This window comes from Muscardinus avellanarius (assembly GCF_963383645.1).
Source record: "Muscardinus avellanarius genome assembly, chromosome: 5".
Taxonomy (NCBI): Eukaryota; Metazoa; Chordata; class Mammalia; order Rodentia; family Gliridae; genus Muscardinus; species Muscardinus avellanarius.
This window is the reverse complement of record NC_137790.1, coordinates 62,279,580-62,296,635: the sequence shown is the minus strand read 5'-3', so window position 1 is coordinate 62,296,635 and position 17,056 is coordinate 62,279,580. Positions and strand designations below refer to the sequence as shown.

At 38.8% G+C, this 17,056-nt stretch overlaps 1 protein-coding gene across 1 annotated transcript in view; it reads left to right on the top strand.

Moving 5' to 3' along the window:
- Positions 1-14,404, top strand: part of BTLA (B and T lymphocyte associated) — a gene marked incomplete at both ends in the record, with an annotated part of 33,150 nt that extends 18,746 nt beyond the window's left edge. The window contains 4 exons of the mRNA XM_080696514.1: positions 70-312; positions 8,478-8,639; positions 10,295-10,341; positions 14,129-14,404. Of these exons, the coding sequence (XP_080552640.1) occupies positions 70-312; positions 8,478-8,639; positions 10,295-10,341; positions 14,129-14,404 (728 nt within the window). The remainder of the gene's footprint in view (positions 1-69; positions 313-8,477; positions 8,640-10,294; positions 10,342-14,128) is intronic.
- Between the last annotated feature and the right edge of the window lie 2,652 nt (positions 14,405-17,056).

The window sequence follows — 17,056 nt, the reverse complement described above, 5'->3', positions numbered from 1 at the left end:
CCCAGTACCACCAAATAAATAAATAAATAAATAAATAAATAAATAAATAAATAAAATAAAATAAAATAGGATGCCCTGTGAAATATTGTGATAACAGACCTGATGTGACTTGGTACAAGTTCAATGGAACTGCCTGTCTACCTCTTGAGAAGAGCCCTCGGCTACACACAAGTTGGGAAGAAGGGTCAAATAGTTCAGTCTTTCATCTGCATTTTGAACCCGTGTTTCCTTGTGACAATGGATCATACAGTTGTCGTGCAAACATTTCGTCTCATTTAATTAAAAGTCACTCAACAATCATATATGTGACAGGTAAGTTTTCCAGCCCCAGACCATGTTTTCCTCACTGTGTGTCCAGAAAATGAAGATTCTGATTCTCAAGTGAGTAGAGAGTGAACCTATATCACATCAGTTTACCATCAAGTTTACCTGTGTGTGTGTATGTTCTGGAGGAGAGTAAGGTAGAGAAGCGTAGAAAAAAACATGATGAAAGTTATTGCTCTTGTCTTTAGATATTATAAAGTGTATTTGACAAGTCCAGAAGTAGATTAATAAGATAATGAAGAAAATGACAAGATGAAGGCCGAGTTAGTGAGTGATAGCTCTCTATTCTTTGTCCTTGATTTTTCTTCGTTTTTCTTTCTTCAATTTTTTTGGGGGGTACTGGGGATGGAACCCAGGGACATCCTACCTCTGAGCTACACCTCCAGCACTATTTTTTATTCTTTATTTTGAAACAGGGTCTCACTGAGTTGCAAAAGGCCTCGCTAAGTAGCTGAGACTGTTCATGAACTCGGATCCTCTGGTCCAAAATGCTGGGATTACAAGCGTGCTCCACCATTCCTGGCTCTCTTTTCCTGTTCTTGACTTAGGTTGATTATAATTTATAGAAGTTGTGTTTTTGGTGCTTAGATGTATTTACACACTTGTTATTAGTTCACAGTTTGCATGGAGGGCAAATAGCATACAAATAGCCTGACTCTTTGATGAGTCTGGGAGTGTTCAGGGCTTCAGTGACTTCGTAGTTCTTCCCAGGATCTTTTAATTGGCTCTAACAGCTGAGGAAGACAGGTGTGGATTAAGCTGGGGAAAACAAAAGTGAACAAAACATGAGATGAAAAATAGAGAAAGGAGTAAGGGAGAGGAGAAAAAGAGTTCAAATAATACTGTGGCAATATGTGAAGGTATTGCTATCAATCTCACTAACACATGGGGGAAAGGGAAGGGGAAATGGCATGGGTGAGGAGGGAAATATGGCAATAATTTAGAATATTTTTAATTTATTAAAATCCCATAACCACAGTTATAATCAATGGGAAAAGCCCGAATGCTTTTCCCCTAAGACCAGGAACAAACAAGAATGCCTTCTTTTACTACTTCTATTCAGCATTAAACTGGAAGTTCTGGCCAGAGATACTGAGCAAGAACAAGAAGTAAAATACATCTGTATTTGAATGAAAGAAGTGAAGCTATCTCTATTTATAGGTGCATGACCTTATATGGAGAAAATGCCTATAAATTGTTATGAAACTACTGAAGTTAATATGTGAATTTAGCAAATTTGTAGGCTATGAGATTGACACATAAAAATGAGTGGTATTTCTGTATACTAGCAATGAACAATCTGTTTTTATACTAACATAAAAAGAATAAAACATTTAGAAATAAATTTAATTAAGAAAGTACAAAATTTAAAAACTGAACAAAGAAATCATGGCTGAAAGAAATTAACGATGTGAATGAGCAGAAAGACATCTTATTGTCAAGAACTGGAAGAATTAGTATCAAAAGATGATGATAATATTCCTTAAGATGACTCAAGGCAATCCCCATCAAACTCCAAGCATTTTCCTTTAATTTTGCAGACATGGGAAGGCTGATCTTTAAATTTTATATATAAATTGTGACAGACCTAAAATAACCACAACAGCAAAGCTGGAGGTATCACAATACCTGATCTCAGGACATATTGCAGAGCCATAGTAACAGAAACAGTACAGTATTGACATAAAACATACACAGATCAATGAAATGTATCTTTGGCCAACTGATTCTCCACACAGGTGCCAATATATATGATCAATGCACAATATATGTGTGCATATAAATACCCCCCCACAGAAGTATCATTCTTCCATAAAAATAATAAAATATCACTTGCAAAATAAAAATGAGCCTGGAGGACATTATATTAAATAAAACGAATGAGATACATAAAGACAAGTATTGCATGTTTTTTCTCATATGTGAAAATAAAAAAAAATAAAGACCAAAAGTAGAAGAGAAAGTATTATGGACTGAGTAAGGGGCTGGGGATACTGGAGAGGGTAAAAAAAAGTAGGAATATATGCAATCAGTGCACACTACATGCGTGCATGTAAATATCTCAATGAATCCCATTAATTTTTAGAAGCAATATATGTTAATTTTAATTTTAAAAAAGAGGAGAGAATTGAAGACTAACATTTTCCTGTTTCAAAACTTACTATAAAACTATCATAAGAAAAACTATGTAGTACTGGCATATAAATAAGACACAGAGGGGACTGGGCGTTGTGGCGCACGCTTGTAATCCCTGCGATTGGGAGGCGGAGACAGGAGGATCGTGCAGGTTTGAAGCCAGCCTCGCTGGCTTAAGAGACCCTGTTTCCAAATAAAAATATAGGTGTCTGGGAGTGTAGCCCAGAAGTAGAAGGGTTTCCAGGAACCCCAGTACCACCAAAAAAAAAAAAAAGACAGAGGTCAACCTAATAGAATTGAGAGACCCAGATAAACCCATATAGGTATGTTCAATTGATTTTTGAAAAGTGTGTCATGTGTCAAGGTCATTTAATAAGGAAAGTAATTGCTTCAATAAACAAGAGCTGTGGATGTAACTCACTGATAGAGCCCTGGTCCCTGGGGTGCTTGTGTGAGTTCTTGGGTTTGATCCCCAGTACTGAAATCCCCACCACAAAGCAACCCCCCCCCAAATATAAATGTTGGGACAATTGTATATAAACATGGAAAAGATTAAATTATTCTGAACCCTCTATCTTATATCAAATAAAAAATTAAATATAAATTAATCAGAGACTTAAATATAAAAGCTGAAACAGTAAAAACTAAGTTTACACTGGGCAAGTGGCACACACCTGTAATCCAAATACTTGGGAGGCTGATACAGGAGGATCGTAGCTTAGAGGACAGTCTCAGCAATTTAGTGACACTCTCAACAACATAGCAAGACCCTGTTTCAAAACAAAAATTAAAGAAGAGCTAGGAAGCTGGGTGTGGTGGTGGTCGCATGTAATACCAGAATTTGGGAGGCTGAGACAGGAGGATCGTGGTTTGCAGACAGCCTCAGCTACTTAGTGATGCAACTCAGTGAGACCCTGTTTCAAAATAAAGAATAAAAATAAAGCTGGGGGTATAGCTTGGAGGTAGAATGCCCCTGGGTTCCATCTTCAGTACCACACACAAAAAAAGAGGGGCTGGGGGTGTAGCTCAGAGATAGAATAACCCTGGGTTCAAATCCCAATACAACAAAATAAACAAACAAACAAAACACCCAAAAAACTAAGTTTACATTAAATACTATAAATATGTATACAAAACTTTAAATCTTCCTGATCTTGGATTTGGCAATAATTTTCTAGATACAATTACAAAAGCAGAAGTAATAAAATAGACAAATTTGGCTTCATAAAAATTTAAAAATTTTCTGCATCAAATGGCACTTTCAAAAGCGTGAATGAACAGCCTGAAAATTATGAAGAATATCTGCAAATCATATACCTGATAGCAGATGATTGCTCAGAATATATAAAAGACCTCCTACAACCTAACAACTAATAGACAGGCAACCCTGTTAAAAGATGAGCAAAGGACTTGAATTTATTACAGTTTATTACAGTTATACAAATTGCCAAGAAGCACCCGAAGCAATGTTCCACGCCATTAGTCATTAGGACGTGCAAATCAAAACCACAACAAGATAACACTGCCCATACTCTGGAATGAATAGAATTGAAACAAAAATAAAAATTAATCAGTGTTGGCAGGAATGGGGAGAAACTGTAACACTCTCACACTGCTGGTGGGGAGGTGAACTGCTCTATGAAGCAGTCCGGACTTTCTTCAAAAGGCTAACCTACTTGTCACAGGACCAAGCATTTGCACGGCTAAGGAAGTACCCAAATGAAATTAAAATATATGTCCACACAAAGACTTGCACATGAATGTTTAGAACAATACTATTCACAATAACCCAAAGGAGGAAACAGCCTAAGTGTTTATCACCCGAGGAATGGATAAAGAAAATGTGGTATATCATTTGAACAGAATATTATTCAGCCATAAAACAGAGCAAATACTTAAGAATACAAATAATATTAAATGCTGGTGAGGATGTGGGGAAATAGGAGTTCTTATACACTGTTGGTGGGACTGAAAATTAGTGCAGTCACTATGAGGATCAGTGTGGAGCTTTTTCAGAAGACAGATTGAAACAACATATGGCCCAGCTATGCTACTCCTGGGCATCTTTCCAAAGATATTGAAGTCATACTAGTATAGCAACACATGCATATCCATGTTTACAATAGCATAACACAATAGCCAAATTATGGCACCAGCCTAGGTGTCTACCAACAGATGAATGGGGTGTGTGTGTGTGTGTGTGTGTGTGTGTGTGTGTGTGTGTTGCTAGGGATAGAACCTAGGGGTATTCTACCTACAAGTTATATCCCAGCCTGATTCTTTTCGTTCTTTAGTTTGAAACAGGGTCTCACTGAGTTGCAAAGTACCTTAGTAAGTATCTGAGGCCACGAACCCGGTCCTCCTGTCTCAGCATCCCAAATGCTGGGGTTACAAGCATGTGCCACCATGCCTGGCAAGATCCCACCTTTCTCATCACTCTCTTTCCTATCATTGTCAATTATAGCTTCTGACACACACTGGAAATTCCCCAGGACTTAGCTTTGGCCTTCTACTTCTCTTTGTCAACAAACTCGCACTCTGTGATGTGTTCCCTCTATAGCATCAACATCACAGACCTACCTTATCTTTCTTTGAATGATTCTGTTTAATAGTATAGGTGGAATAGGCATGGTGGAGCATGTCTGCAATCCTAATAGTCAGAAGGCTGAGACATGAGGATCACAAGTTCGACACTAATTTTAACAATTTAGTGAGGCCCTCAGAAACTTAATAAGAGTCTATTTCAAAATAAAAAAAAAAGCATTTGGGAGGCTGAGACAGGAGGATTGCGGTTCGCAGACAGCCTCAGCTACTTAGTGAGGCCCTTTGCAACTCAGTGAGACCCTACTTCAAAATAAAGAACAAAACAAAAATTGGGCTGGGGATGTATCTCAGAGGTAGACTTCCCCTGGGTTCCATCCCCCGTACTGCAAAAAAAAAAAAAATAAATAAAATAAAAAATTTAATAAAATAGGGCTGGGCTGGCAGTAAAACTCAGAGGTAGAATGCCCCTGGGTTCAATTTCTAAGACCACAAAAACAAAACAACATATGAAGTAGGAAGTAAATTTCTTTTGTCCTTACCCCCCCATTTTGATCTATTTCAGTTCCAAATCTTTCTCATATACTTTATTTACTGAATATACTTCTTTTTACTTCTTTTTTAATGCCACTGTTTATTTTGTGCCCTGGAGAGCAATCTCAATGCTCAAAAACTTGGGCTCATGTTTGTTAACCAGCACTGGAGGCCTTCAATGGTTCATCCCCACCCACCTTTCCAGATTGCTTTTGGATTCTATATAGGACTCTCAGCCCCACCCAAGCAACCCCTCTTGCTCCTGCTATGATTCTACCATGACCCTCCTTGCCGTTCCTACCACTTGCAAGTGAGAATTTATCTGTTTCCTCCTACCAAAGTTCTAGCCCTCCTTCTGAGTCCAGCTCATTACCCATGTTTTCAAGAAGCCTTCCATTGTAGCTGAAGGAGAAGCAGTTCTTCTTTTCTATCAATTCTTATGCCATTTTTCATTTACCACATTTCCTTTCATTGCAGTAATGTGCAAACATGTCTTAAGTCCCACGAAAGATCAGAATGCCCTGGAAGGCAGAAACTGAGTCATATTCCCTTAGGTTTTCCTCTCCAAAAGTCAAATAAATTATTTAGACATTATCTTCAAACCGAGTGTATATTCATCTTTGGTGAAATGGTGAAAACAAAGATAACAGAGAAAAGATCGAGGGAAAATTCTTCCTTTTGCTCCTGAGGGTGTTCAGAGGACTGAGTATGAAGTGAGGGGGACTGAAGTCTACTCTGGGATTATGTTGGAGAACTGTCCTTTTTGTAAACACATTTTGGAGATAGGGTACAAATATTTCACTTTCTACCCTTGAAACCCTTTTCTCTTGCTAGGAATTTTCTCAGTTTCATGTCTGACTCTCCTTGCCGGTTATATTGAAATGAAATTTGCAAGGACAGATGGGTGACAAAGTGGGGGGCCGTCCAGATGCTCTTGGGAAAACAATGTTTTCTAAGAATGAAGAAAAGCACTTGGTAGAATGAAGCAAAGTCCCAGGGGGCAGAGCTAACAGGGAGTGGACTCTATCCCTGGAAACACCCTGGCTTGGGAGTCTGTCCCCCTCCATCTGGTCGGTCTAGAAGCTCCACAAAATTGGGCTGAGAGTTGTCTGTGCAGGAAAGTGGTGCAGATGAGGGGCAGGAAGTGAGAGGCACAATCTCTGGTTCAGAACCAGCACCCAGAATATCACCCAAATGACTTTCCCACACTGACTTAGAGCACCTGCTGAACACCTGACATGCTATTGCAGAGGCCAGAGTGTCCGTGGCTGTCCTGTATCCTGAGAAATGGGGAAACAGGAGTTGAAGAAGACATATGAAGGTTATATTGGATTTACAGAATCTTTCTCTGAGCCTGAAAGTAATTCAGGGATTTACTTAGTGTCCCACAATCTTGGAGTGATGATCCATGAATTGTGCAGAAGGACTGTGAGCTGGACTCTTAGATTGTCGGTTAGTGTGCAAACGCTGGGGTCTTTTACAAGATAAGTCCTGATCTTAGACATAACTTAGTGTACATTCTCTTGGTTTCCTCAACCAATTTCAAGTCTTAATCCAATTTCTCTATTTCATAACAGACTCAAAATAATTCAGAACACCCTCTATTAAGTAAGTATCAAACTAATCAAATAGAATTAACAAGTCTTTTGTCAGTTGGAGAAATAAGAAGTTGGGTCTTCCTCATCGAATGGATTTGATTGCATTAGATTATCTACTGTTTGCTATCCAAACCCCTCCCCCAGACAGCTGTGTTGGCAGCACCAACAAAACCACATTTGTTACAGCTCTTCTGAATTACCAAGCTCTCTATGTCCACTGTAGGTTCAGCTTCAGTAGACTTTGGACACTTTTACCCAACAGCAAGCAACTGGGGAAACAAATTGCCCACACTAGGATACAATATTTTACTTTAGTACTTTTCATACTGGGTTATCAGTTACTCTTAATAAAAAAAAATATATTGTATATTATAACCCATAAAAACATATAAAAAAGATTTGCAAAGCCATACTTATGCTAAGATAGGGTTTTCTATTGATATTTTATTATGACTAGCTCTGCTGTGGTATGAGGAAGACGTTCTGTATATTGTAAGATGCTTAGCAGAATTCCTGGCCTCTACTTACTGGGTGCCAGCCCAGCCTCCTGACTTGGCACAACCAGAAATGTCCCTGGACATTGCCTCCTGTTTCTTGGTGGGGTGTGTGTGTATGTGTGTTGGGACTTTCCAATTAAGACCCACTGCTCTAGTATGGTGTTATATATTCTGATATTTTCTATTCTGATTTATTTTTCAAAAATGCTGTCTGTGATCTACTAAAATATTTCACAATCTGCTGTTGTTTCAACCATCCGTAGATAAGCAGGGCCTTAATGCATGTTAACACTGATCAGAAAAATGAGCACTGGCTACTGACCAGGCAAAGCATATTTGGAGAAACCAAATGTGTGTGGTTTTTGGAGATACCCGTGAGCACTGAAACAAAGAAAGGCCACTCTGTTGAAGAAATGCGGATTTAATGTTCAAAGCACGTTGGCCTGAGTTCCAGCTGTTCCTCACTAGCTGTCCGACTTGGGCAGTCTTTGGAACAGGAACACTCTTCTCAAGTTATAGAACCGGCTGAAGATAACGTCTTCCCTAATTTCCCTAAGTGGTAGACAAGAATGTTAATTAGATTCTGTAAGTGGAAGGGCTTGGTGAAATGCTTTCTTGAGAGCCGTTATGGAGATTGTACTGTAGAAGGTTAACGCTTGAAGAATAAATAAAAGAATTTGGCAACAGATGAAAAGAGGTGGTGGAGGGCACTGAGGCTGGCGTTTGTTGGGGAATGCCTCCCAGGGGGAAAGATTGGCATGAGCCGGAAGGCCCCTCCGTTCATGTTCTGACAACGCAGAGGGGTGTTGCTAGTCTCTATGTGTCTCAGATTTCTAACCGACCTTAGCATTGACTGATGTTCCAGATGCAACCAGGGCCTCGGGACCATTCTCCAAGGAAGAGATGGCAGACAGGCCATGGCTCCTTCACATTCTGCTGCCTTTGGGGGGATTGCTCCTTCTCATCATCACCTTTTTCTGCCTGTTCTGCTGCTTGAAAAGTCACCAAGGTGGGTTTCAGTTTCCCTCTGTCCCTCTATGCCACACATTTGGAGATTTTAGTTGTTTCCTATTATTTTCTGAACTCCTGTGATAAACCATGCAGACTGATTTCCTGAGGAGGGAGGATCTACTCATAGTTTCACCAAAAGATCCAGTGGGTTGATTTGAGCTCCCTCAGTCACAGTGAGGCCTATGTGCCACAGCACATGCTCTCGCCCAGGACTATGGCCAGATGGCCACATTGCTGGGACCGTTTTATTCTTTTTTGCATCAATCTTAGGCTTGATGAGAAGGAGCTCTCAACTTTAGCAGAGTTGAAGGAGAAGTTTGATCTCTCAGGCTCGCATGCCCCATCTGAGTTACACACACCCTCATCTAAATAAGCCATCAGTGACTCCAGAGGGAATTCATAATTCATATGTGCATACTTTCTATCGCCATCCTAAACACACACTTGAACTGAATTGTCCCTCACAATAATGCATCTGAGAAGCGTGAGTTTGGCTGTGATGGGAGAGGTGAGGTATTTTGTAAACAATTCCTTTTTGCTTTTGAAGACACCCCCCACAGTAATGCATATGAGAAATGTGGGTTTGGTTGTGATGGGAGAGGTGAGATATTTTGGAAACAATTCTTTTTTGCTTTTGAAGACACCCCCTCAATGTTACTACCAAAGGCTTAATAAACTCAGTGAGAGAGAGGTGCATAGAGAATTCTGGTCTGGTCCGCCCCAGTTCTCTCTCTTTCTCTTTTTGCCTTTCCTGCATGTCTTTCCATCCATTTTTTTTTTTTTCATGACATCAGCCACAGTGTTGCTATGGAAACTGAACCAGACAGAGCACCCTTTATTCCGTTGCCATGGGAGAAGGCTTTATGGGGATTAAAGCGCTTCCGGCATTTTCAAGTGAGGACTTCTGGGGACCAGAACCTCTTCACGATTCTAAAGAGGCATTCTCTGTAACCCCACCTGTTCCTCTGCAATCGTACCCCTCTTTTCTTAGTCTCTCTGTGGATTCCATTATCTTTCTAAAGGCTGCTGCAACCTCTCCCAGAAATTTAGAAGAAAAAAAAAAGAGAGAGAGCACAATAAATCTTTTTTTAAAAAAAAGAAATTCACTTGCAGTGCTGGAGATCAAACCCAGAGACTTCATGCATGCCAGGCAAGCACTCTACCACTGAGCTAAGCCCAGCCCATTTTCTAAAAGCATGTATTTGGGGACAAGGCTTGCTGAGTTGCTCAGTTTGACTTTGAATTCGTGATCTTTCTGCCTCAGTCTCTGGAGTAGTTTGGATCATAGGCATGCAAAGAATAAATCTTTTGATTTGTCACATCCAAAGTGACTGGGCAGTGGGAGATCCAGAATATGTAAGTAATAGGACCACTTCCAGCACTGAGTGTAGAATGTCCCCAGAGCGAGAGCTTCTAACCATTTTAAGGTGAAGTGCTAGGTCCTGCCCTTTCCTCTTGGATATGCCTTAGGGCCACATGGATTGAGGAGGGCCAGGAGGGAAACAGGCAGCATAAATTCTCATAAGCGGAGGCATGTGCAGCATGCTAGTTAAGGAAATAGCACTGCAGCTGGCATGCAGCAGGGGGCATGGGCAGAAGGTGGTTTATCTCTGCTTTCTTTACACTTTTTGATTACTTTTTTTTGTCTTCCAGGGAAACAGAAGAAGCCTTCTGATATAGAAGGAAGGGAAATTAACCTGGTATGTCTGATGTCTGTTGAGAAAATGCAATTTGTTTATTACCATGATCCAGGCACTGTCCTAAGTTTTATATATTTACATATGCAGTTTGTGTGTGGCTGTGTGTAGTACTGGAGTTTGAGCCAAGGGGAATTCTATCTCTGAGCAATGACCCCAGCCTTGGTTTATTTTTTGTTTTGAAACAGAGTCCTGCTAAGTTGTGAGGTCATTGCTAAATTGCTAAGAGGGTTTTAAATCTGTGATCTTCCTGGCAGCCTCCCAAGTACTGGGATTACAGGTGTGCACCACCATGCTTGTTTGATATTCAGTTTTTAAAAACGCAGCATAAGCTTTCAGGAATAACAAGTGTCTTGAGAAGTGGTTTGCTGGGCATTGGAAGCCATCTAGTTTTAAAACAGAAAAGTCAGAGACTAAGCCACATAATTTGGGCTCAGTTATTATCTGTTATGTGGCTTAAGGCTATTCCTTCATTTTCATAAAAGCACCTTAAGGTCTTTCTGAAAGAGAACAGGGAGTTAATGAAAGAATTAACTTTTTTTTTTTTTTTTTTGCGGGTCTGGGATGGAACCCAGGGACATTCAACCTCTGAGCTACACCCCCAGCCCTATTCTTAATTTTTTATTTTGAAACAGGATCTCACTAAGTTCCAGAGGGCCTCACTAAGTAGCTGAGGCTGTTCGTGAACCGCGATCCTCCCGTCTCGACCTCCCGAATGCTGGGATTACAAGTGTGCACCACCACGCCCAGTGTAAGAATGAATTTATAAATAACCACATTTGTAGGTTATTTATTTCAATAAATCATAACTCAATAATAATAACTAGATTTCCTCATGATCATACCAGCACATAAAGAGGCAAGATTCCAGGTTCAGCTACTATGTAAAGGTCCCTGATAATGTATGTGGGCTTATTACAGAAAGGAAGAGGCCAATCTGAGGAAGGAAAGGGCGTTTCAAGGGCAGTTTTTTCTACAAGGTTTGAAGAATAAACCTAGGCCTCTCTTTTGGATCCAAACTTTTATAAATATTGTAACAAAAGAAAGAATGAAATATAAGGCACTATATTTTTGAAAAATTGAAGCTCTTTAATTATGTAAGAAGTTATAAATGAGGTATTACAAAGGGACATGATGTTATCAGTGTGTGTGTGTGTGTGTGTGTGTGTGTGTGTGTGTGCAAATAAAAAAGTAGAGATTAAAAGGCAGTAAGCACCTTGAAATTTTCAGAAATGTCAGAAGCAGACACAGACAAAAATTCTACATATAATATTAAATGCATTCAGCATTTGCCACCAGGCTGACAAATTTTAAACCAAACCAAGTACCTTTAGCTTGATAATCTTGCATTGACTTTTTAGTAAGCAATAGTAGGCACAATGTTTGGTGCTAAGGCTTTGTTGTCTCAAATAGAAAAATTTTCCTAAGCACTTTTTAAAAATGTACTCTTAATTAAAAAACAATGAGAAACATATTCTGTCATAATTGGGCTTGAGAACTATGATAATTTAAAATAATAAGCCAGGCGTGGTGGCACACGCTTGTAATCCCCGCACTTGGGAGACTGAGACAGGAGGATCGCACGGGTTCGAAGCCAGCCTCAGCTACTTAGTGAGGCTTTCAGCAACTTAGTGAGACCCTGTTTCCAAATAAAATATAAAAAAGGTCTAGGAGTAGAGCCTGGAGGTAGAAAGCCTCTGGGTTCCACCCCCAGTACCACAAAAAATAAATAAATAAAGTAAATTATAAAATAAAATAAAATAATAATGTTGCCGGGCGTGGTGGCGCACCCTTGTAATCCCCGCACTTGGGAGACTGAGACAGGAGGATCGCACAGGTTCGAAGCCAGCCTCAGCTACTTAGTGAGGCTCTCAGCAACTTAGTGAGACACTGTTTTCAAATAAAATATAAAATAGGTCTGGGAGTGTAGCCCAGAGGTAGAAGGCCCCTGGGTTCCATCCCCAGTACCTAAAAAAAATGATAATGTAAATCATTTATGGTGCAAGTAAGCCCAAGCTGGTTAAAATGCAGTAGGTTTCTTCCTATGTAAACAGGGTAAATTATCATTTAAAGAGGAATTCTGTATGTGCAATTTTGGGAAGTTTGTTTTAAGGTGTTCTTGCTAGTCACAGGAATTTAAAATTTTTGCTCCATTTGGACATTTTAAAAAATAATCAAAGGATGGCATATTAGGTCCCTAGGACTACATACTTCTTAAGAAGGAACTTGTATGAGAATCAGTGAAGAGATCCAAAGTAGAGAAAGGAACTGGTAAAGACATGGTGGGCACTGTGAACTAAAAACCACGAGCAAGTTTAAAATGAAAGCAGAAGCCGGGCGTGGTGGTGCACGCTTGTAATCCCTGTGCTTGGAAGGCGGAGACAGGAAGATCACGCATGTTCACAGGTTCGAAGCCAGCCTCGTTGGCTTAAGAGACCCTGTTTCCAAATAAAAATATAAAATAGATCTGGGAGTGTAGTCCGGAGGTAGAAGGGTTTCCAGGAACCCCAATACCACCAAAATAAATAAATAAATAAATAAATAAATAAATAAAGCAAGTTTTTTTTTTTTTTTTTTTTTTTTTTTTAGCACAGAGAAGATCTGCAAACTGAGATACATAAGTTCAGTTTGAAAACCTGAGTGTTCCCGTACAGTGAGGCGGGACTGAGGCTTCTATAATAAAGAGGGAGAAAAGGGGACACAGTTTAGCATTCTTCGGAGAAAAACCTTGAGGAAGCCTATTTGTGCTAAACTGATTTATCAGAGTGGTTTCAAATTTTTCAAGAAATATCCATGCCAAGGACAGACTAATCACTTTGGAATCTTTGAAGGGCCATGGAGTATTGATAAAGTATCAAAAATGGTTTCATTTTCAGTTTTTTAATCAGTGAACAGCAACTTATCCCTGCCAGCAAGCCTCAAAGGCTTACAAAAGAACTTTTGCTGTCTCTTTGACCATTCTTTAGCCATTTTTACTTTTTTTAAAATTCCACATCTCCAGTTCTTTACTACAAAACACACATGAAAAGAACAATATAAGTGTAGGTACAGACATATTAACTGTGACTTCTTTGTAATAAGTATATATTATTATTTTTAAAATTTGATTGTTGTATTGCAATTATAAAGCATAGTTGGGGTTCCCTGTGTTAAAAACATACATGCATACAACTCTTGGCCTCCTTCCCTTCATATCCCACCTCACTTCCCCTTCCTCCCTCCCCACACACGTTAGTGAGATTGGTAATAATACCTTCACATATGGTGATAGTATTATTGAAATGCTTTCCTTCTCCAGTTCTTTTTCTTCTCCTCCCTAGCTCTCAGCCCTATTCCCCTTCAACTACTCTGCCAATCTCTCGTGGATAATTCATAGCATTTATTTTTTCTGCCTCCTCTTAGAGAGTATCTGTTTTGCTTTATACAGAGTCTTTTCATTCTATTCCACATTACTATTGCCTATTGGATTCTAAAAGGCTTGAAGTTTTCATGGGCTAGCTTACGCTTTTTCCATTAATTCAGTATATGCTTTTATCTTGAAGGAGAATTGAAAAGTGTTTTGTGATCTCAATAGTGTCTCATGATAAAGCACAAAATAACTATTTGGGAGAAACAGAATGGTCCTAAAACACTTCATCCTTTAGTAGTCAAAAGTTTGCTAAGATTGTAGATATTATCGCCATATGTTATTTATCTCAATGTATATAAGACATTTCACTGTTCTTTGGAGTTTGCAGGTGAATGCCTATTATTGCACCCGTAAGTGGTACATCTTTTACTTTCCATGCAGGTTGATGTTCCCCAGCTCTCTAGAAGTGAACAAACAGAAATGAGCATCAGACCACATTCCCATTCGTTGCCGTCAGAGCCTGGAATTTATGATAATGACCCAATGTTCAGGGTCCCGGAAGGATGTGAAGTTTATTCTGATCCATGCCTGGAGGAAAACAAACAGGGCATTGTTTATGCTTCCCTCAACCATTCTATCATTGGGATAAACACAAGACAGGCAAGGAACTTGAAAGAAGCACCGACGGAATATGCCTCCATATGTGTGAAGAGTTGAATCTGGTCCTGTTACCAACCAGCGGCCACTGGATGATTGGCACGTCAGCACCACTGTCTGGCCAAGAGGATGTCAAGTCATATTCCTCGACTTGGGAAGCTTCTCTTTACTGTGGTTCATGTTGGTGCTTGGGTCCTAAGTGTCCACAGGACACATGGTTAAAATTTCTCCTGATAATTTCTTTGGAAGGTTTTTATATTATATTCTTGAACAAAATCTTGTCTCCAAAACTGTTTCCAATTGTTAATAACAGAATAGTAGAACATTTAAACTGAGCTATATTTAACCCAATATGTAAACTCAATGTTTCCTTTGGAGCGACCAAAGAGACTTGTAGGGAAGAGAGGTTTATGTTAACTGGACCAGTTCACTACACACTCTTCAAAAAGAATTTCCCAGTTTGACTGAATAATCATAAATATAGTAATGCTTGTTTATTACCAATCAGTATTCAATAAGAAATGTTCCTATGTCAATCTAAATTCATGTTTCTTAAACATAAGGGTAACTGATTATAGATTTGATAAAAGAAAAATAATGGCTGTAGCAATACAGGTATACAGAACACACAAATTGGATTTAATTCTAATAGCCTCTATGCCCAGCAAACAAATGCTTAAATCTACCTTGCTATATTGCAAAGCAAGCCTAGGTGTTTATGGAATGAGCAATCAATAGTGCATTTGTCTGCAAAACAATGACTCAGTGTTTGGGTCACAAAGAGTAATGTACATGAATGTGATGTAGTGCTGCTGAATTAATAAACTTATGGACATCTGAATCAACAGAAAAATCAGTGAAAAACGTTTGCTTATTGCTGATTGAACTTTTAAACTGCCTCACACGTGATCTGACAGTAATAAAAGGACAATTAATGAAATAAAGAAGAGTCCACAATAATCAGTCGATCAGTAGGGGTCGACATATTTTCATTAACATCTGTAAGTTGCTGTTCTTATGAAAGAATCAGGGCAAATCATATGCAGTGAAGCATTACCATCATAGTAAAATAGTGAGTCTGCAGCCACATAAGAGGACTTTCAGATTTCCTGAATTTCCAGAGTGCTTGAGTGTAATTATTTTAAAATTAGCCAATAACTTGATTCAACATGTGAGTCAAGAGTTCTCAGGTGCTACTACTATATAATGCAATAGTTTTCATAGAAAGTAGATGTCAAAAAGGTTAGGATTCACTTGAACAAATACACGAGTTGCTGAAGAAATGGACATAGTCTGTGCATATGTGTGTGTGTGTGTGTGTGTGTGTGTGTGTGTGTGTGTTAGTATATGGAACGGTAGGTGACTTATATAAAAGGCACAAGAGAAACTGGTCAAATTTTTACATTCCTTTTGCAGCTTGCTTATGAAGTGCAAAACTAGAGTGTGTAAAAAAAGTAATTGAAATACTGTGAGAATGAGAGCATGAGTAGAGAATACCTCCCAAAAAAGGCAAAATGAGGTTTCATGGTGAAGCTTTTCTTGTATGGTGTTCACATTCACTTTAGTTCTTGGATTTGGGGCTGTAGACACTGTTTTTGAATCACTATTGTGCAGCCAGTATGATAACATTACACTTTGACTTCTAAGCAGCCAATTCTAGGGTAGGTTCTTTTAGCCAAGCTACATCTGTGGATAATTTATGTGAAAACCAGACATTAGAATAGCTGCTTGTTATGTTCTTAAAAATAGAAACAGGAAGTAGGAGAGGATGCATGTAGCTGTCCTCTTATCAGATGAACAAAGAGTTGAACAGCTCTTGCATAAATGCTCTCCAATGAAAAAAACTATGTATTTTGTCTATTGTGTTTAGAATATTCTTAATATGTCTTAGAGTGAAAGATAATATTGGTAATGATTTTACTCTATAAATGTTTTGTTCCTATATTTGTACCATGCTTGTCAAAATCACAAATCCTTCGTGCTTTTATTCCTTCTTAATGAAGGGTGCCAGGAATATCTATGTATTTCCCCAGGTAAATCTATTTCTGTATTATTTCCATAATAGTGTCATTAACATATGAGTGGTACATAAAGTAATGATTTCCTATGAGTCTTTATACCTGTGGATTATTAGCAAGAAATAAATAAAATTAGCAAGAAAAAATAAAACTTACTAGAAATCAATTTGATCTGAAGCTATTTTGCAACTGTGATCTTCTTGTCTTAGCCTTCCAAGGTCTGAGATTACAGGTATGCACCACCACATTTGTCCTGTCTCTGTATCTTGTTTGGTGAAAAGCCTGTTTAGATATTTTGCCCATTTTTAAAATTGGGTTATTCATTTTCTTGTTGAACTTTAAAAATTCTTGATACACTTTGGATGCTGATTCTTATTGGATGTCAACTGCAAATGTTTTCTTCCAATTATTGCTTGTCTTCCTATTCTCAGGAGAATCATAGCACTTATTGGTTATTATGTTTGTTGTTGCAATAGTCTGTGGGCTTCTTATGAGGATTATGTTACATTTCTCTTTAGTTTCATAGCCCCGTTCCATAGAACATTTTAGAGTTAAATTTAATGTGGAATGAATGAGTTTTTGTGCTTGTGGTTCTCAGGTTAGCTATAGGAACCTTTGGGAGATTGCTAGTAATACAGCAGCTCAAGCGTAGCCTAAGTAAGAACCTGCATCTTTTCAAGGGCCCTTGTGCTAT